Source organism: Manacus candei, unplaced genomic scaffold (genome assembly GCF_025592945.1).
Source record: "Manacus candei isolate 608988 ecotype Guabito, Panama unplaced genomic scaffold, ASM2559294v1 h1tg000025l, whole genome shotgun sequence".
In the NCBI taxonomy this organism is placed as follows: Eukaryota; Metazoa; Chordata; class Aves; order Passeriformes; family Pipridae; genus Manacus; species Manacus candei.
This window is the reverse complement of record NW_026138073.1, coordinates 565383-586782: the sequence shown is the minus strand read 5'-3', so window position 1 is coordinate 586782 and position 21400 is coordinate 565383. Positions and strand designations below refer to the sequence as shown.

The following is a 21400-nucleotide window of genomic DNA, read 5'->3' as shown; positions in this document are numbered from 1 at the left end:
TTTGACACTAGGATATTCATCTTCATGGCCTAGTTCAAAAACTCTGGATGATCTGGAGACAATAACACTTCAGAGCACTGTAGAGGTGAGTGACCCTCCCAAACCCCCCAGAACTGACGGTACAGCCAAGACCTTCCCCCACTGGCCCTGGTCATGAAGGAGACTCCAGTGCCCATCCCTATGGCCAAGGGCAGGCACAAATACGTTATACCCTGAAGCTTTGTGTGCTCCCTGATAACAGAAGCACTTATGAATTTAACCCTACTTGTGCACAGAGAGGGAACCCACTTGGGAACGGTGGAACGACCTAGCATGTGGTTTTGTCTGTTTTCATGCTGTCTTCCATAAGATGACGTTGTTCCTCACTGAAGAGACACAGAAATGAGATGAGAAGCATAAATGGACTTTTGAGGTGTGGAGCACATTTCAGAGACGACCTTTTGCACCAACCATCAAACTCAGTTCCAGTAACTGCAGTGACTTGACATGGTCGCTTACATAAAATGCACCCTATTTCTTTTGTGCCGTATCCTTATTCCCTTTGATGCATTATCATTCCCTGCTCCTCTTGATTGCTTTTCAAAAGCCATCTAAATTAATGTGAATTGGTAAAGGGTAATTATTCCTATGAATAATTAGTATATGCTAATAAATGCAAAATAGGACAAAACACTAAGTTTCAGCAGCACTGACTGTTCCTGTCGAGGACTGTCCCCAGTAAAGGGCACCTCCTGCACTGACAGAGAGACAGAGGGACAGCTGTGTCCTCACTGCAGGAGCAGAGTTCCTGTGCTCACAAAGACTGACACGGAAGCTCCTGCTCTTTGCCTGAGCACCAAAGAATGGCTGGTTTGCTCTTAGCAAAGTACTGCAGGAATCTCTGCTAATGAAGATGCAGGATAACACAAAAAGAGGAAGAAGGCATTACCAAGAAGAGGAAGACAAAGACAAAATATTGCCAACAAGAGAAAGCAAAGGGAGGGTTGTACTCCAACAGGTATTTGTCCTTGACTCTCCATGTGCTGTCCTCCCACTGACTGCCAGGCAGAGCTGGGTGCCAGCACACACTGGGTCCCTGGGGCCAGGGCAAGGGGCCAGGAACAGGAAGGGCTGGAATCACCTCGGGCACAGGCCACTGAACTGTGTGCCCCAGGCAAGCATCTAACATTTACCACCTCCATTAAACTGTATTGAACTGAATAGCTTCACACAGCACTATTTACGGGGGGGCCTCCAGCACACGGATGGGATTAAATAGCACACAAGAACAAGGAGAAACGTTTAAGTGCCTTCTCAGCAATAGCAGGAAGCTCTACAAGTGAGAACTAAGATCCTGCCTAAAATAAATGGCGTTCAGAATTCTCTCCAAATTGCATTTGCTGCCTCCTCAAAGTCACAACAGACGTTCTGGCATCATGATGGGAAAGACATTAGTGAATTATGAGAAACATTTTAAATCCAGTTAGAGACCAGCCCACCATTATTTTATTAGTGTGCTTTTTAAGAAATGCAACCTGTAATAGTATAATGACTCTAAAAGGGCTATTTCCCCATCTTTTGGAAAAAAGACGACTTGGCACTTCCCTTGCTGAGCCTCAGGAGACCCCTGCTGCCCTCTCTCCAGCCCCTCTGGGCAGCAGCACGACCATCAAGTCCATCAGAACACACAGTAGCTTCCCCGAACACCTCAGTCCAGCCTTCCAGGTGGAGGACTGCCACAGTGGCTCTGTGCTTCACCTGGGATACAACTGCACTCTCATGGAAATTTTAAGATATTTCTAATGCAGTTTTCTCCTTAGATAATCCCTCTTCACAAGTTTGCTTCACTAGCACTGAGGGAAATGCAGGAACAAAATGCAAATACAATTTCGCAAAACAAAATGCAAATACAATTCAAGTTCAACACTGGGGAAAAAAGCATCAAACAGACCAACAGGTTAGCAGACCAACCAGGGAGGATGTCACATCTCCCAGCACCACAGGTTTTTACCAACAGACTAGATGAGCATCTGTCAAAGACGTCTGTGCTGCCAGGAAGATCTAAAGATACAGAGGAGAGGCATCTTTTTGGGGAAATAATACATGGTTTAATAAGCCAATGGGTAAAATATTAGCTTGGAAAGTCTTTTTGACTAAGCAGCCTCTTCCACAGAGCCAGGGGCTGTCACTGCCTTCCCCCCCCAGCCCAGGGCGGCCGTGCCACGGTGCAGGTCTGCAGCAGAGAAAGCCTGGTTGACCTGGGGCCTCACCAGACCACAAAAATCCCCCTACAAACACCTGAAAAAATCACAGTTATTGGTACAAAAATGGTACAGCTAAAAATATTTTAGTGAAACACACATCAAACTTCTTCCAAGAGCTGGGTGCTGCTCTCAGAGAGGGCACATGTCCCTCATCCCAGCAGACAAACCACAGCAGCTCCCAAGGCTTTATCATTTGATGGCCTTGTTCTTGCTCCCTCTTTGGGAAAAATCACACATAACGGCCTTCGGGGAACTAATTAAGGAAAACATGCTGGAGTTGAGGAAGGCACAGGTTAGGGATAGATCAGCCAGGAGGTAAAATACAGGAAATAAAATATCTGAGACACTTATAAATAATTGTATTTTTCTAACTATATTGGAAATTTTAAGACCAAACTTGAGATTCATAATTTTATTGAAAGGTTTTTTTAAATGTAAATTATGAATGAAGTTACAATCACTTCAGTGAAAAGGTAGAACACTACATATTAATATTTCCCTGAAATAATGTCAGTCTATATTTATGTGACTATCTCTTAGTAGGGATTAATTCCAAACTCTTTAATTCAGTGAAAAAAATCTCCCTTTAACTTAGGAGCTATTGATTCAAATGAACACTGAAACTGAATAAAACAAGGCAGAAAAGTTGTTCAAACTAAGCAATGTATAAAGAACTCAACTAAATTTAGGCATAGATTTCATTAATAACTATAAGCAAATGAACTTTTTGAAAATACATGGGGTTTATCCTAACAATTTTACTGTAAATGTTAATGGATTATTTTCTCTCTCCCTCTCCCAAAAAATGTCACAAGATGCCTCTGCACATAAATTATGTCTAATAAGTTGCCTCCAGCCAGGATATTTTATTAAGATAAAGAACAGCTGCATTATACAGACCTATAATTACATTTCAAGGGAAAGATCATCATCATGGAAGTATGATTTTCTGCTTGGATTTAAAACAATCCCAGGTTCCTCTGGAGCATCCCCACGTGTCTGGCCGCACCAGCCCACGCTCGATGGCAGGGCCACGGGGTTCGGCCGAGGCCAACACGCACTGACCAGTCACTGAGAAACAGGACATCACCCAGAGTCTGCAGACTCCCTCCAGAGGGCTTCTCCACTCTGCTCTGGGCATGGGGCTTCTCCTAAGAGAGGAGGAACAGAAACAGCACCTCTGTCCCGCCGCGGTGGCCAGAGGAGCCAGCCCTGCTGCACCCCACAGCTCCTGTTCCCAGAAATGTCAGAGTTCTCCTTTCCTATCGCTGCTCTGCTTCCCCTGGGCATCTCCTCCCCCGCTCTGGCTGCACCCAGTGCTGTGTCCCTACGTGACCCATATTTATAAGGAACGGAGCAAGGCTGGGGGGCTGCAGAACACAGCCCTGCCAACAGCACACCCAACTGTCACCCCCAGCTGCAAACGGGGGGTACTCACAGTCAGCGCTTTGTCAGAAAAGGAATTTTCCTCATGGACTGTTGTACCTACACATTTCAGCAATAAACCACAGCCTGGCAACAGGAGAAGAAAAGGGCAGGGAAATCAAAGGGCTGTTATTTGTCTCTGATGAATTTCAGAAAATTTCTTATAAAAAAACCTGTTAACAGGAACAGGAAACAGGCAGTGCTGAGAATCGGGGAAACCACGGATTATAACATAAACACCAGGTTCAGCAAAATAACGGTCACCAATTACAAAAAGCTCAATACAAAAAGCCCACATTGATATGACACTGAAGATCTGAGCCCAGAGGTCAAAGAGCATTCAAAAATCTGGAGGTAAAATGGGAATATCCTACCTCATGCTCCCAGCGCCAGACAGGCTCACCCTTATAGAAAATCTTCAGTTACTATGGTGACGGAGAATCAAGAAAACTTAGATCCATATAAACACAGGTTTTCATATGCAGATTGCAGCACTCTGTACTGCCAGTTAATCCCAATTTATGAATTTTCAGTTACTCAGCCAGCCAGAGAAAACTGATTATTCATAAATATAAAAGTTAAAGTTCATTCCCAGATAAATCGCAAACAAAACCAGGCCTGACTTTCTCATATCTATTATTCACAATGACTAATTCACTCACCTCCAGTTACACATCAAAATCCAGCCAAGCTAACTTCAATTACTTATTTTAGGGGGCAACTCTTTCTTGCTTCCCTCATGCTAAATTTGTTTACACACATACCTCTCTTTTCTCCTCTCTGTGGATCACACACGCTAAACAGTGAACAGAGGCTGTTAGTGAAGGCTTCTGAAATTCACTATATTCAGCTTTGAACTGCTGGCCCGAGGGTGAAATCAGAACTGACTCATAATGTCTCAGATCTTTTTTAAGCTGCAACTGAACATTCACAGGAAAATGAAAATAGTCTGAAACAGTTTCAGCTACCAGTTGTGATGGTTTTTAGCTCCAATGTCCTGACACCAGCCGTCCATTTTTCTCCTTTTTTGAGCCTTTTCAAAAGTGAGTTCCAGGAACACAAAGAAGTCGGAGTCCTGCACCCCAGGCAGCTGCTGCCTCCACTCGCCTGCATGAACCTTATCCCGAGACTATGGCTTCCAAGGAAGAATCCAGTCCTGCCTCATTTATCAAACAGGTTTCTGGAAGATTAGGAATGTGCTGGCTCCCCCCAGGTGGGGATCCTGCAATTTGGATTCCCACAGCTGTTGAACAGTGGTACCCACTGCCAGCCTCTTCCAAACAGTCCAGGTTTCCAGCTTCCCAGCTCCAGCACATGCGTGTGCATCCTCCTTCTAACACTACCAGCTACTACACGAGCCTGACACGAGCTCACCCACCCCCCTGTGTGGTGCCAGAGGCACCAGGCATTGCTGCTCCGTGGAGCTGCTCCGCAGCCGCTGCCCCGGCACCTCCATCGCATCCCTCACTCCAAAGGGGCTGCAAGGCTCTGCTGGGGCGAGAAACAGCACTCGAGGCTTCACCTCTATCTGCTTTCCAGCATTTGTTGCTTTAATGATGAATTCCCTGTCGTACAAAGAACACCCGAGCAGCGAGGCACTGCGCGGCTCCAGGCGAGGCTGGTGAGGGAACCCTTCGGTAACTCAGCAGCAGCAATCAAGGCCTCACATTGTTCTGGCAGCATTACCAGGCAATCCAGGACCAGATGGATGTATTTGTAAATAAGGCAGATCAGTTTTGTCAGGTTGTAATTGGGTTTAGAACGAGCAATTCCCCCAGTGACAAACAATTAAAGAGCACAGAGCCCCACAGTGAAACGCCGAGCGGGCAGCACGGAGGGACAGCAGCAGAGGGGAGTGATGGCAGTGCCACCAACAACACACAGATGGCTTCACCCTGAGACGGGCCTAACGATGCAGCCAGGAGAACTGGAAAGCCCAGCAGCACTGTCAGGGTGATTCCAGAAGCAAGCAAAGCCTCTTCCTCCTCCAAGATGTCTGGCACCCATTCAAGCTACAGCTGGAGCCACAACAAACACCTTGGCAATTCAGAACCTGGAAACTCCAACTGTCCTTCCAGCCTTCCTCTGGATGCAGGTTGACAAGGGGTAGCTAACTACTGGGAAACTTGAGACTCTTCACACAAAGATGCTGAGGACAAGGAGTTCTTCCCACCAAACTCTGGACACGGGCAGTCTGGTAAAGACCCCAAAAAAGTGAAGGAAGAGGTCATTTGAAGGTTTTTTTTCTTTCTTCCAAAGGCATACTGCCACTGTGAATTGCTGCAGGCTCACTGGTTAGCTTGGAAGCCATAAATGTCTTTTTCACTGTCACTGCAATGTACACCACAGACAAGGCCACTGAGACAAACACAGTGACAATATGACCAGTCTCCACAGAAATTCTTGGCCGGAACCAGTGGGGCAGGCAGGGATTGTACCCAGCTCTCATACAGTCAGGGAAGTCATCAGGAGAAGACCTGTGACTACTCCCATGGCCAACTGCCACTAAATGCCCAATGAAAGTTTAATACTGAAGTTATTCTCTGCAAAATTACTTCCTTCCACCCTGAGCCTTGGAAGAGGCACACCATCTGCTCCAGGCTTCTCTCCCATCCAACACGGATGTCTCCTCACCACATTGGCCAGGTGTCTGTAAAGCAGGAGGCAGTCACATCAACAGCACAGCCCCAGAGATGTATGAGTGCATGCTGTGTGATTAGGAGAAGCAAACTGTGCATTTCTTTTCTCCTTTTTTTCCCACTCCCCCTCAGTTCCGAGCTGACCTCTCCCATGGAACAGACTATTGTTATTCCAACAGTGCATCTCACTCTGTCGTCCCACAGAACAATGCCTACATGAGTACTCTTTGTTACGGTTTCACTTGCAGGGCTTTTTAATATGACATTTTCACTTACAGTATGTTTACTCAGTGTTTCTTCAGGGATTTTAGCAAGAGTAGGTCAAGAGCACACAAGTACTGTGCAAGAAAAATTGCTTTTAAAGCCGTGAGTCACTCTGAACACAATCCAGCAAGGATGTTAAAAGAAACAAAAAATGCTTCGGAAGAACCTGCTGAGAGCCTGCTTCCCAGGTCACTTATCTATTCCAAGTTAAAACTGTTTTTTGCCACACTTCCTCAGGCTCTTCCTGAACTATTTGAAAAATCCAAGTGGACATTCTGATTTCCAATTTCATTTATTACTGCAGTAGAAGTCCCATTTGCTTTAGTGGTAAAAATGAACAGGGCAATAGGAAAGTCCCTACAAAACATTTAACGTATTTAGTGGAAAGTAAAATGAAGAGTGGTTAAAGCAAAAGCTAGCAAGCTACAAGAGTTTCTGTCTAGGACTGCAGCAGTCGTTTCCAAGAGCTCCGAAGGGATACTCTCCCTCCCTGGATGCAGCAGGGCACACAGGCAGACCTCACACCCCCACAGGGCACTCACAGGCCCTCTGCTGCAGAATGGCCTCTGCAATGAGTCCATCTTCCACATCTCTCCTGGCTGATGCAGGTGTCCAGCCCCAGACACAGAACAGAGTTCAGTTCCCCGAGGTGTGACATGACTGGGTTCCTTCCCAGAGCAAGGTGAGCTCCCCCAGCTACGGGTGTTTCTGCACAACACCTCAGGAGCCCACATTCCACCCCCCCCCCCCCCCCCCCGATGGATGCAGCTCGGGTTGTAGCCCGCTCTCTCCTGGAGCTGCAGTACGTCTGTCTCCCCCACGTGAATTATGCACTGCTCCCACCGCCGTGGGGAAGATCCATCCCTTTCTGCCCCATGGACAGAGGAACACGTACTCCTGCCCCGGGAGCCAACAGCCCCCCCTGCAAACAGGAAGCAGCAGTGGGGTTGGGGAACAGGTGAGAGCAGCAGGACCCCAGTGACTCACCCCACAGGTCAGCCCAGCTCATGTAGCCCCACAGCCCCCGTGGGAGGATCCCACTCCCCGGCCCCTGCTCGGGCACTTCCCAGTCCCTGCATGAGAGACAGAGTTCAGGACCCCACTGCTGCTCCTGCTCCCCACTCTGCCCTCTCAAGTCCCCCAGGCTCTGCCCCACCCCGCCAGCTGGGTGGGCACAACGATCCCAACCTGCCTCTCAGCAGCTCTGGGGAAATACAACCATTAATACCCTTAACCATTCTGAAGCTATTACACGGGTATTTACAGATATGCCAATGGGACTTAATCCAGTGGCCTCTCAGAGCATTGCTTTGATGCTGCAGGGGAAACTCTTAACGTATACAGCCGATTGTGTAATGTTCTGCACAGGGAGAGAAATTGTTTTCTGATCTCTCTAGCAATCACATTCTACCCTGAAGCATCCTATTCACTAGTGCTGACTTCAGCATGCTTCACTGTACATAATATTGACTGTAAAAGTACTCAGCCCTTCGGAAAACATGCCCGCTTCCAAAGAGAAACAGTCATTAGGCAACAGGACAACACAAAAACACCCCATGGTACTCCAGCCTGTACTTGCAGAGTGACTGCACTGAGCAGCAAGGTGCAAACCCTTCCTGGTGAGCAGGGAGCACCTGCTGGCACACACCTTACTGCTGAAGTCCTCAGCGTGACAACAAAAAAGGATTTTTACCTACAGGAGGAGACATCCCAAAGGAGGAGCCTTTGCCAGGCTGGTTCTGACTGCCCATGCTGAAGGGGTGGGTGTGCACAGGCTTCAGCCACTGCAGGATGAAAAGCAATGGGACTCTTTTCCAATACTGTAACATGTTATCACTGCATGATCCCTCATGTAGGCAGGGATTTTGGCACATGACCCCAAGGGCATGAGGCACCACAGGCCAAAGTCCATAGGAGATACCCCACCCATTCAGGAGGACTTGCTCAAACCCACATTGCCAGAGTTGCCAGCGGCTGAGCACATTTGCAAACTAAACTCTCTCTTTTGGCCAGAGCAGGACTTCCCCACCCCTTAAGGTTTATTTAGGGCACGCTGTCCCTCTGGAGAAGTCAGCACACCCTCCCAAATAACAGAGGAGAGAGAACAGCTGCCTACAATAACATTTTCTTAGAAGGCCCAATACATCTTCATCAACTATGGGCGTGTCTCCTTCCAGTGGAAGTCACTGCTGGTCAGTGGTCCTCAGCATCCTTCCAGAGATGTTGCTGAACAGATGTTCCCACCCAGCTTATGAGGTCTGGAGACCCAACTGCACAGTGACCGTGGGTCACCTGCTCAGCACCACCATCAGTCTGGAGTGACTAATCAGCTTTTGAGGGTAGGCAGTAGCAGAATATGGGGAGTCTAAGAAAAAGCTAAATATACTCTCTGCTGTTGGCAGGATAACGTTGCCAGCAGTGTTTCCTCCCGCACTAACTGAGCAGCAAAACATGGACTCTTTCAGCACTCTCACATGGTTTTGGTGCATCACTCCCTGTTAAGGGCACAAGCGGCCTGTGAAAAGGTCAACAGCGCTGTTCCCATCTTGTCCTGAGCTGCAGCCCTGATCCATCCTGCATCCCACTCCAGGGTGACAGTCCCGAGCAGGACTTTTGACTGCACAAGGCTTTGCCTCCTCCTCCTCACTCTCTGACAATGCAGCCCCCACCTTCAAGCTCTCCTGCAGCTTCAGTCCTGCTCTGCTGCCAACGCTGCAAAATGGCAGCGGGACTTCCTTCTCTCAGCTCAGATGCAAGGCTGTATCTTTAACATTTCCAACACTAACAAACTGTCTTGAACGAAACACATTTAGGCTTTTCCCAAAGATCAATTAACCTTTTTTCACACAGAGAAAATCTTGAATTCTCTCTGGAGCCTTTGCCAACCCAAAAGTTTTAGGCTGCCACACCAACACTCTGATCTCTAATCCTTCCATGAGTTCCATAATCTCAATGATTAAAGCGTCAGAGTCAAATTCCACGAAAGGGAAAAAAAAAAAAAAGGGTGGACTTCTTCCCAAGCCCAGGCCATTTAAAGCCATTAGGCCACTTAGGCTGGATAGCCAGTCCTACCTATTGCAACAGGGCTGTGAGCCAGAGCTCTTCCACTGACGGTGATGTTCCAAAGCACCCCACTGTGTGAGCTCCCTCAGATCCCAGCTGCCAGCAGACTGTAGGTTACACACGCATGAAGTTTTCTGGAAAGCATTCAGCTTGCACCATACACTACAGCAGGATTCCATCACCTTGGGCAGGTGAAGCATTTTCAATCCTTACCAATACCAGTGTTTTATTCCCATTAAGCAATTATTGATTAACCAGTGCATTTGACAGAGAGAAAAATACTACATGCACACAAGGCCAGCAACCTAAAATTATCAAACTGCTGATTAGGCTTAGAAATCTGTTCTTGAGGTCATGTCCTCTAAACATTCCAAGAGCACAACATCCCCTCCGGCTCTCACCATGCCACAGAACCTCCTGGAGACACAAACGGCTCCTCAAACAACAAAGCAGCAAAAAGAAAACCTATCTTTGGGGATCTGCTGCAGTGAAGGGGAAGCCATTGGTTCAGCAAGTACATGACAGGGACTTGTGCTGCAGTCCTGCAGTGTGCAGACACTGCTCCGGAAAGTTTGGCCAAGAGAAGAGCCATGGAAAACTGCCTTCCCTTTTCCCTTAATGGAAATCATTAAAGCCAGCCCTCCATGTCTAGGTCTCTGGTCATTTACACAGGTTTGTATCCTGTTCTCTTTCTAAATATTTACTCTTACAATACAAGCCCGAGTAACCCAGCACCCAGCTGAGCCTCACCACTGCAGATCACCCTGCTGCCTCTGCAATAACCAAAGCATGAGCCACATGGATATAATCCCTGCCCTGGAGGGCTGCATCCTGAGCATTCCCAGGAGCAACAGGATGAGCAGCATCCCAAAGACCTGCACCTCCTCCCCTCTACCTGAGGCGGGACATAGGCACACTCAACCAAGGAGCAATCTCCTCTCCTCTCCCAGCTGATACAGACTGGAGATAATTTAACTCCACAGTCGCTCTAACAGCAAGTTTCTGAGCTGTCCTGCACACCTGCCATTGCTACAAGACAGAGCAATGTTTTACAGAGCTAATTTGAGAAGCAAGACACATTACAGTGACTGTCATCCCTTGCCACAGACACAACTGTTCCTCCTAAAGGCTGACATAAAAATAAAAGGAAAAGTTGGAGGTTTTTTTCTCCTCTTCAAAAATATTCTCCAACTCCAAAGGCAACACTACTAATGCAAATTCTTCTCTGAAGCTGCTGGACACAGCATGGCTGTGTAGTTTTCCCAATCTCCGCAGCACCAAATGTCTTCATGGAGAACCTCCCTGAACATCAGCCGGGCTTCAGGAGCCAGGGAAGGACACTGGGAAAGCTAACGGATACACTTCTGGAAGGCACATTGCTTAAGGCAGCTCAACAGCACAAGACATGTAAGCAAGAGGCTCTCACAGCCACAGCTTTCTCACCGTTCCCAGACCCCTGGTCTCCCAGTCCCTCCCAGGCCAGAGGTTCCCTAACTGGGGAACTCACACCAGTACAGGCAGATAAACCATTGCACAGCCACATTCCAAAAGCCACATAAGCACCAGTCCAGAGGCACTGCTGCTGCTCTCCTCTGACCAGGCAGGGCCCAGAGAGCTCATCTCGGGGACTAACTTCCAGAAGAGGCGGGGAAGCACCAACTTCCACACTGGAATTATGTCACCACACCTTTTTTACATATTTTTGTTGGTAAAACAAAGAGGAAGATTTAACATAAAAAAGAGGATTTGAAACCTCTCCCTCCCCACCATGGCCAGGATCCTACCAGCTGCCTTCTCACTGCTGAGCTCCAACAACCCTGGGATAAACGGCACAACCCTGAGATAAAAAGCAGGGCTGTACATCCCCGGCCTGGCAGGCAAAGGCTGCTGTGCTGTGATGGAACCATTTCTCACACAAGCTCAAAGCCAAGATGCTGGCTGCTCACGGGCATCAAATACTCCCACAGCACCACAGCAGTGAGGAACACACCAGCCCCATCACATCAGCTGGGTCCAGCCCCAGGAACACACCACAGCCACGTGAACTCCCTCGGTAATTTTATTTTGATGCTCCACTTCCTCTCTTAAAATTGCCTGTTGCAATATGCTGTTCAACAGCTGCCCCTGCCCAAACCACTGCAGTTGCCTTCCAGAGAGAAAATGTACTCTAAAATAAGTTATCTTAGGCCAGTTTGTCAGTGAAAAGTTTACAAATCAAGCTCTTGGAGACGTGAACAGCTTGAAGTGCACCCAACAACAGCAGGCACAGAACAGGAGCAGAGGGCGAGGGCAGCAGAGACAGGTACAACCCATCATCACCCCACGGGCTCACACTGTTTACACATCTCCATGTCTTCTGTCACTGCCAGGACACACACCACACACAGAGGTGGGGCACACACAGCACAGTAGTCATTAGTAAGGAATTAGAAAGGAATATTCACCTTTTCAGGAGGAGTGCTCTCTGGCAGCTCAGCAAAAGCCTCTTGGGATTAAACCAACACTTGGGACTAAAGAGCCACTCAGGTAGTGAGAAAAGGGAGATTACCTCATGCCGGTTTTGCTGAAAAGTCGCATGAGGAACACGCCACTGAGCCCCTCTGCAGCCACAAGCCCGAGCCAGGCATTACCTGTGTGACCTGTCCCATCACCTGGCAGGAGCACGGGTGCCTCCCAAGTCAGGAAATGGATTTCAGCTGCTGCTGCCGTGGGTGGTAGCTTGACAAATAGCTACTGAAACCGAGCCAAACCCAGGCAAGAGAAAATGTAACAGCTCAAGGGGGAGAGTTCTCCCCCACCTTCCACAGGCCCGCAAAGGGGAGAGTAAATCCTGCTCCTGACAGGGGCTGAAACTGCACACAGAACTTAAAATATTATACCTTGGAAAGGCTTATAAATATCTGTTAAGCACATGAAGCGCATTTGTTGCTGCACTCTGACGACCCTTAAAACTCTTCACCTGGAACCAGAACTAGCTACAGGCCATGAATAAGTGTTGTAAGAGGGTTTTATTGTTATCAGGAGGAAGGGTAGACTGACAAATAATGCCAGCTGCACCCAGGCAGCTGCCAGAGATCAGGAAAGAACAGGGCCAGGTTTACAGGATCAAAATACCCTTCTTTTGTATTGAAATCACCTGGGAGCACAGCAGGAACGCCAGCTCCTGCCACCAGCTCCCTGCCCCAGGACAAGCCCCAGCCCTGAGGCTGGATGTGCTGCCCAGCAGTTCTGACCACATCACACAGACAAGCCAGAGGAGCTGCTGAGGACAGACCAAGCCACTCAGGGCAGAGTCCCTCAGGCCCCTGTTCCTGGCCCGACAGGAGCCCAAAGCCCAGCCGGGAGCTCAGGGACACAAAGTCAGCCTCCAAAGCAGAGCAGAGCCCTAAGGAGGCCTCGTCACAACTGCACTTCTAAACACGGATTTCATTTTCTGAACACATTAAAAGAAAGTCACCTTAATGCAAAGTGTGGCTGTTGGGCCCGCAGCCTCCACGAGGGACGTGCAGCTCTGCCCAGCCCGTCAGCTGCAGAACTGCTGCTGCTCATTGCACACAGATGCTCCCATGGGAACCCAAGGGTTTAAGCAGCAGGGCTGCTAAATGCACCTTCACCCCATCCTGGGGGCCAGGCCACACTAATGAGCTTTAACCCAGAGCTCCAGCTTCCCCTCCCTCTGCGTGGCAGGAGAACACAACCCCCACGATCCCACCGTGTGGGAGACGAAGCCCATCCTGGCAGATGGAGCCAGGGACTGGATCAGCAAAGGCCAGTCCTGCAAGAGGCTCACAGCATATCCCTTGGCCACTCTCTTTACCAGCTTCCCCATCTGTAGGAGGAAAGCACTACTCTCCTGCTTATCCTGCCAGAGGCACCTCCACTCTGCTGTGTTGGCTTCAACAGCTTCAGCTGTGGCCAAAGAGTCCTAGGACAAGAAACACTTCAATGATGGCACCTCTGTTTTCAATATCACCCCTGCCCTGGTGGAGGCCAGCAGGGGCTTTCAGTCCCTCCCCAGCACCCATCCCAGAGGTTGAGCACTTGGAGAGCCTTTGAGCTCAGCAAGGTCTTCACACAAAACAGCAGCCTCAGTGCCTGGCCGCACTCCACTCAGGGCCCCCACGCACACGTGTACGCCCATTTCTGACCAGGTACCACAGGCTGGCAGCTCCTTTCCCCACTGTCCACAGAGGAGGCCCAAACCCAAGGTGTTTTAGGCAGGTCCAGAGCACAGAGCTGCTGGTGGTCAGTCATGTGCAGGAGCTGCTGACTCAGCTGAACCACCCCAGCCTCTGCCAAAGCGCCAGGACTTGAGCTTTGCAGGAAACATCTCCAATAGATTAAATTTGTTTCCATTAGAGCTTGCCAATTAATCTTTATTAGGACTTACATCTATACTCCCCTGCTATCCCTGCACATGGCCCGCCCAGTGCCCGCACACGGAGGGCTCTGTAAAACCCAGCTGCCAGGGCCACGCTCCCAGACCCAGCGAGAAAACACGGCGGGGAAGGAGATAACAACAAATAAATCTACACAGGAATCAACCAAACCAGGAGCAGCATGGAGCAGTTCTCCAAAAGTCTCACAGCAGAAACCACATCAGACCCATCAGAATCTGCTGCGTGCCACAGACAGCTGCACCAAAGCCAACAGAGTTATGCCAGGCACACCAGGTGCCCTTGGATCACACTTCCCCACTTTTTGTTAAGCAAGACAATTAAGCCAATGGATATTTTCTATCTGTTTCTGTGATCAATATTTAGTAGTTTCCCAACAGCCCCCCTGCACAAAGGGGTGCAATCTTCTCTTTTGCACAGAACCATTTTATTGAATGGGCTGTCAAGATCAAGCCTTCATGACTCCCCCAGTCGTGAACTAAAACTACTCCTCTGAGCAAACCACCATCCCAGAAAATGATTGGGTATGGGAATTTTCACAACATTTTCTGAGCAAAGCGGAAAGAGAGTAATAGGTAGGAAAAGAGAGTAGACACAAAAGAAGGGATGCAGCTACTGCAGTAGAAGTCAAAGCTAATGAGCACTGATAACCTAAGCTCTGTGAAAATGGGAAAGAACACATTGGGTTTTTTTGGCCCCAGGTTTGCAAGCCTTTTTAGTGTCTTTAATGGATTTAGCATATAAAATTCTAGTTCTGTTATCAATTTACACAGCAACTAAGAGTCTCAGTAGTGCAAGAAATCATCCCTTTCCCACTATTCAGCCAAACACACCATTTGGAGAGTCCCATCTCCAGGATCATCAGGGATCATGTCACCTGCCAGGCACACAATACAAGATGCTACTGCCTCGCAGCCATCTCCCTGCCAACAGCAGTCAGAGGGATCACACAGAGACCTGCATTTTGCCAGGGTTAAGGTAAAGCTGCAGGAAGCAATCCAACAGCCAATCAACACGATGCCCAATTTTCTGCAAGGTTTCCAATGCTGGACCACAGGCAGCTGCATCTGCATCATTAAAAATGGTTCGTTTTGCTGCATTAAAGCCACAAATCAGGCACGTGACAGTAATGAGAAAGAGACATTTATTTAGCTTTCTGGCCAGATAGACCAATTAAAACTGTATGTCTGAAAACACTCGCTTTAAATTGTGCGTCCAAGGATCCGCTGTCTTCTGTATTCCGCAGGCAGCTGTCATGTGGCAGTTGTAAATCTGCAGCCATATCTCCATTGGTGCTTATTTTTAATGCAATCACTCCTGTCTGCAAGGCTAAGGCAAATAAGAAAACCTGCCTCCTAAAAGTACCCCTAAATATTTTCTTTCTGGTACAGTCCAGCAAGCATCTCCTGCCAGTGCTGGGGCCAGCTCTCCCTCTCCCAACAGCTGAAAGCAGCAGCAGAAGGGAAGGGCAGACCCACGGATAACTGACAGGAAAGCCCACAGTGTGGGAAGGAGGTGTCAGCGCTGCGTGTGTGCAGCAGAGGTGAGAGCGAGAGGTCTCCGTGCACGGGCAGACGGCAAACGCTGCGCAGAGCTGCAAGGACAGCGCCTGCAGCAGCTGCAGACAGAAGCCATCAGGTATTCCCACTCCCAAAAGCAGACTGGCACCGAGCCAGAGCCCCAGGCACCCTGCAGAACTGCCAGCCTCATGTCACTAGGTCCCAGCCATCAGCCCCCAGCCTCCCCTGTGACACCCAGGAACAGCGTGTGCAGCAGGGCACTCACACAGACCCACACCCCACACACCCCCACTATATTTCCAAGCATTTTCAGGACAATTCCTTCCCACCGTGAGAGGAGCAGACACAATTCTCCAGGGAGAGAAAGAAGATACGGAGCCATTATGGTTGATAAATCACCCTGTGCACAAAGATTATTCCCCAGTCCAACCCTCCTCCCGCCAATCGTGCTCCCCACACAGCACGTGGGCTTCCCGATTGCCGTCCGGGGCTGCAGCACTCGGAGCACAGCAGGTCGGGCAGGGCTCAGCTCCCACACTGCAGCTACTGAGAGGCCATCCCCAAACCATCCCAGCCCTTGCTCTACTTCCCAACAGCCAGACCTAGAGGCTTCAGCAAAACATTCCCAAAATCCATCTAAGGAACTATTTTCCCCCACCATTCATTCCAGGTGTCCATCAGCTCCTCCAGCACTGAGGCTTTACACACACACTTCAGGCACTGCTGGAAGGTCATTACCTCACCCAGCACTAGCTGACACCTCGCACCAGCAGCACCCTGCCCACTCCCAATCCTCTCCAACATCCATCTTCAAATGCACTTCCAGTGCAGCTCTGCTGGAGCTACTTCCCTTCCACCCATGCTAGTGTATGCCCTGGAGCTCATGTGCAGGGTTTTCCACCTTTCTCCCTGCCATATTCCTGACCATGCCATGGGGACCAGCACTGTGTTCTGCTCAAATTCCAGTCCCGTCCTCCATAACAAGACATCACTTCTTCAATTTTTCACCTTTTATCATCTTCATATGTCAGCATTTCTGCGCCAACACTCTGGTCGTTAGTCCCCCTTGCCACCACTTCCCCTTTTCTTTTCTCGCTATTTGTCTTCCATTTTAGTCTCTTTCTGGAGGTTTGGGCACCCATCTTCACCAAGGGGTTAGATATGAATAGAACAGGGAAATAAACAGGGTATCTGAGATAATGAGGCAGCCTATATCCAATCCTTTGGTTGAGCCAGGGGAGACCAGGCCCAACCAAAGGGGAGCATAAGTGGAGGTGGGTGATCATGGTCACTGTCACAGAGAAGGTTAGATGGTGACACACCCTCCCCATGTGAGGTTCACACACACCTCTGAGTGCAGAAAAGCCCCACTCCCTCCGCAGCAGGTCCTGGGCCGCTGGCCCCCCTTGGGTCCCTATGAGCACAATGACCAACTGCTGCCTTCTCACCAAACCTGTCTGCCCACTCACGTTTGCTCCCACTGCTCCTGTGTAGTGAAGAAGCACAAGCTACAGCAGAGCTCTGCATCGACCCCTCCAGAGTCAGACTACTATCCTCCTCTCACAGTTTATCAAGGTGGGAAGGTCAGAGACCCTCTGGGTCTCTGTCAGGGACATGGGATGGCTGTCAGGACACAGCTGTGAGCACTGGAGACCCTGCATCTCACCAAGGTTACCCCAAAACCACCCTGGTCCTGTGACAGACCTGATGTGTCCAGGGATGGAGCTGCCACCTCCTCAAAGGCAGCAGGCTGGCAGCACACGTGGCCGTTGGGTCTGACTCTGCCCACCTCACCCCAGCTACAGGCGCAGTTACACCCTGCCCACATCCAAATTAGCCTTTATTCAGGTGAAAACACAGACCAAGTACCCTGCATCAGGAAACGGACATTCCTGGAGGTGTAATTAGGCACAGAACAGCATCAAGGAAATTATTACTAGCCCATCAGCAAACTATGTTACAGCTGCCCAAAACATGATTGCAGTGGTGCAATAAAACACCCTCACACGTACTCCAGCATTAACGGTCTCACATATGGAAACCATGAGGCTACAGAAGCCGGGCCAAAAATGATCGCGGCACACGAGTACTCCAGTTACAAACAACAATCAGAAAAAACACTGGAGACGTCTGCAGTGAAGCTTTGGAACAGCTCAGAGCCAGTCCTGCCCCAGCAGACCCTGTGCACCCTGAGCACCCGAGAAGCAGAAACAAGCCAGCCCAGGACATCTTTGAGAACAACGTGGAACAATGGGACAGTCTCTGGGAAAAAAATGCAAATCCCCTCCCATGAAATGAACAATACCACATGCTAAAAGAATATTTCATCTGCTTAACTGCGGGGTGCAATAACATCAATTTGCCCAAATTACACACAAGCAGAAAGGTAATTGGCACTGAGCAGAGTGTGTTGTGACTGTTCCGTCACTCTTTGAGGCCACCTACAAAAGACCCAAATGCAAGAAAGTAAACAATGGCACGAAACCAACAGCCAGCCCCTTCCCCAGAATCCCTCCCTCTGGCATGGCACTGCCGCAGCTAGGCAGAGACTTCCAAGAGGAGTCTGTGCAGACCAGCCATCACCCAGTTGAGCCGGGATCTGCAGAAAAAGGGAAGCTGCTGAGGTTGCACAAGCATGGGTTAATCTGCAGAAAAGCTATTTTTTACATTTTTAATTAACTCAGACTTAAACATAACAAAGTGGTGAACACATATCCATATAAAACAACTGAGCAAAGGGAGAGCAGAGACAGTTTTATATAATAGCAGGGGGACTGAAAGGGGACACAGAAGGAAAAGGCGTGAGGGAAGCAGCTGAGTATCCTCCAGCTGAAGGTGGGAAAAGGAATTGTCATCAGCTAACAGAACTGGCAATCGTTGCAACAGTGAGTAGATTGATAAACTGAAGTTATCCAAAAATATCCGTTAATACAGTTTGTTACGGACACTTAAAATTCCTGGGTGTGCAATAGAGAGCAGGTTACACCGGCTCATTTCCCTCTGCCTCCAACCAGCTTAGCCCTTCCCTAGGCTGAAGAGCTGCCATGTGTCACAGGGTACCAACTTTCTTTCGTAACAAGAATTAACTTGGAGCCTGGGATTTGACGCTTGGTGGTCTCAACAGACACAACCTCTCATTTTATTCCTCTCCAACTCTCAGGAAGGCAGCGGCTGCCGCACAGCTCCGCACCCCGCACCAGTACCGGCACTTGCATAATAATGACTGCGGGCCTGGAGGCGCGGGGCCGGAGCACGAAGGCGAAGTTCCTTACATAAGGACCGCAGGATCGATGCGCTGCTCGCCGGGAGGCCGCGGGCAGCGCTCCCGACACCGCACAGGCCCGGGGCTGCCTCCGAGCCCCGGTGCCGCTCCCGTCCCCGGGGCGGGCGCTGCCCGGGTGGGCGCGGGGCGCTGCCCCGACGCTCCCCGCGCAGGGCGGCCCCGGCCAGCGCGGCTTCGGCGGCAGAACGATCGCTGCCCATCCCCGCACGCCAAGTGCCCGCACGGCGATGGCACCGCCGCCCCCCGCGCCCGGCAGGCAGGGCCGGGGCTCCCGCGGCCGGCGGTGCCGCAGCGCGGGAGGGGCGGGGGTCGGCGGCACAGCCCCCGCGGCCGGAGCCGGCCCGTCCCCGCCCCGCCCCGCACACAAAGGCGGCCCCGCCGCGCCCGCACCGGCCCCGCTACGCACCTTTGACCTGCGCCTCGTAGTCGGCGATGATCTCTTTGTCCTTCTTGAACTTGCCCTGCGCCGACATCGTGCGGGAGGGCGCGGGTCCCGCCGGGACCGCCGCCCGCCGCGCTCCACCGCCGCCTCACCCGGCCGCGGCCCCGCCGCCGCCCGCGCCCACCGTCATTGGCGGCGCCGGGGACACCGCGCACCGCCCGCACCGCGGGGAGCGCGGCGGAGCCGGGAGCGGAGCGGAGCCGGCGGAGCCGACTGAGCCGAGCAGCGCCGGGCAGGGCTGAGCTGAGCCGGGCAGGGCTGAGCCGAGCCGGGCAGGGCCGAGCCGAGCCGGGCAGGGCCGGGCCGAGCCGAGCCGAGCCGAGCCGAGCCGAGCCGAGCCGAGCCGAGCCGAGCCGAGCCGAGCGCAGCCGCTCCCGCCGCCGGCCGAGGCGGGGCCCTGGCGCCGCTCCCGCGCTCAGGTTGCGCGCGGGGCGGGGCGTCCCTGGGGCCCGGCCCCGCCCCGGCCCCGCCCCGGCCCCGCCGGACTCGGCCCCGCCCCGCCGGGCTGCGAGCGCGGCCGGACCCCGGACCCCGGACCCCGGACCCCGGACCCGGACCCCCGACCCCGACCCCGGACCCGGACCCGGACCCGGCCGGACCCCGCCGAGCGGCCCCGCCGGTACCGGTGCGTGCCGATCGCCCCGGTTCCCACCCCGCGGGCGGCGTCTGTCGCTGTCCCCGCGTGTCCCCGCTCCCGGAGCAGCCCCTCCTCAGCCCAAGGCTCCGGCCCCATCCGGACGCCGCCGGGCCAGCGGGACTGCACTGGGGCAGATTTGTCACCTTTTGTTAAAATGAGGAAAAAAAGGATAAAGCGTTCGTTCCAGCAGAAGCAGCAACAGTGCTTAAGACTCTTTTCCAGGGGCCTTGGCTGAGCAGTTGGGACCCGGTGCCATGAAACCCCACACACTCGCCAGCAGCGTTTCCAATGGCTCATCCGAGCCCATACACCAGCCATGCTGCAGACTCGGCTTCTGCAGATCCACAGTCCACTGAGTGGCTCCTCTGTCCATTTCCAGCCACGCTCCCACCACTGCTCTGCACAATAGGTCCTTTTGTGGGTGTCCTGTGAGGACTGAATTCAGGGAGATTTGATGATTCACAGTTACTCTGCCAGCTTACAAAAAATAACCCCAGCCCATTACACAAATAATTTACCTAGTGCGAGCAGGCGGCACAGAGGAGCATTCTGCATCCCAGCGTCCGGGAAAGGCCCGGGGAGGAGGGAGACAAAGCAATCACTTCCAGGGAAGCACAGCCACTGCGGAGCACGAGGCCCGGGGTCAGGGCTGAGCAGGGTCACTCCTGCTCCGGGAGGGCCCCAGGGAGGGCACGAGCTGTGCCAGACCCCCACTGTCACAGGGAGAAGCAGAGCACAGGGACCACAGGGCAGGGAGAGCACAGTGACAATGGCCATGAGCGTGGTGCAGAGTTTTGTGGCGGGGCAGAAGCAGCTGGAGAGCGCATGCTGGTCCCTATGGCCAGTTGTGCACCGTGGGGGACATAGGAAAACACGATGCTCCAGCTCCAGCATTTAGGGGACAAACCCCTCTCGGGGTGACACGGACACACAACAGCAATCCAGTGGAGCTGCCCTGTGGGATTCTCCTTGTGCTGGTGTGCCAACCCACAGAGCTGTGAGGCTCCTGACCTGGCAGCTGCAGAAGTGGAGGAGAGAGCTGGGGGGAGCAGGGCAGCCTGGGCACAGCCGGGGGAGCAGTGGGGCTCTGTGAACCCCCGATCTGACAGCCGGGCACAGGGGAACGAGGGAGCCAAGTGGGGAGGTTGAACAAGAATAGAAGACCTGACAGCGGAGGGCTGGGTGCAGCCAGCACAAAAGAGGCAGGAGGAGAGAAATGGGGACAGAAAGAGGCCATGAGCAATCCTGGGGTGAGCTGGAAGGGTGCAAGAGGGACCTGGGCGCAGGAGCTGCTTCCCTGGTCTTGGCAAGGACATCAGTGAAGGGGTGTTGACACGTCAGCTGAGAGAGCTGGGAGGTCTGGGGGCAAAAACAGCAATTGCTGAACTGAGATAATGGAAAGGAGCGATGGAGGAAAAGCCATTGATCTGGGATGGGGAAGCCAGGAAGCTGTGTCCACTCTGTGCCCAAGGCTGTGTAAACCCTCA

The 21400-nt window shown here is 51.6% G+C and overlaps 1 protein-coding gene across 4 annotated transcripts in view; it reads right to left on the bottom strand.

Moving 5' to 3' along the window:
* SRGAP3 (SLIT-ROBO Rho GTPase activating protein 3) overlaps positions 1-19609 on the bottom strand; it is an 83380-nt gene extending 63771 nt beyond the window's left edge. For 2 of the 4 annotated variants that reach the window (XM_051788632.1, XM_051788633.1), the window contains exon 1: positions 19241-19609. In XM_051788632.1, the coding sequence (XP_051644592.1) occupies positions 19241-19307 (67 nt within the window). In that variant the 5' untranslated portion in view covers positions 19308-19609. The remainder of the gene's footprint in view (positions 1-19240) is intronic. The other 2 variants (XM_051788634.1, XM_051788635.1) reach the window with 1 other exon arrangement.
* Between the last annotated feature and the right edge of the window lie 1791 nt (positions 19610-21400).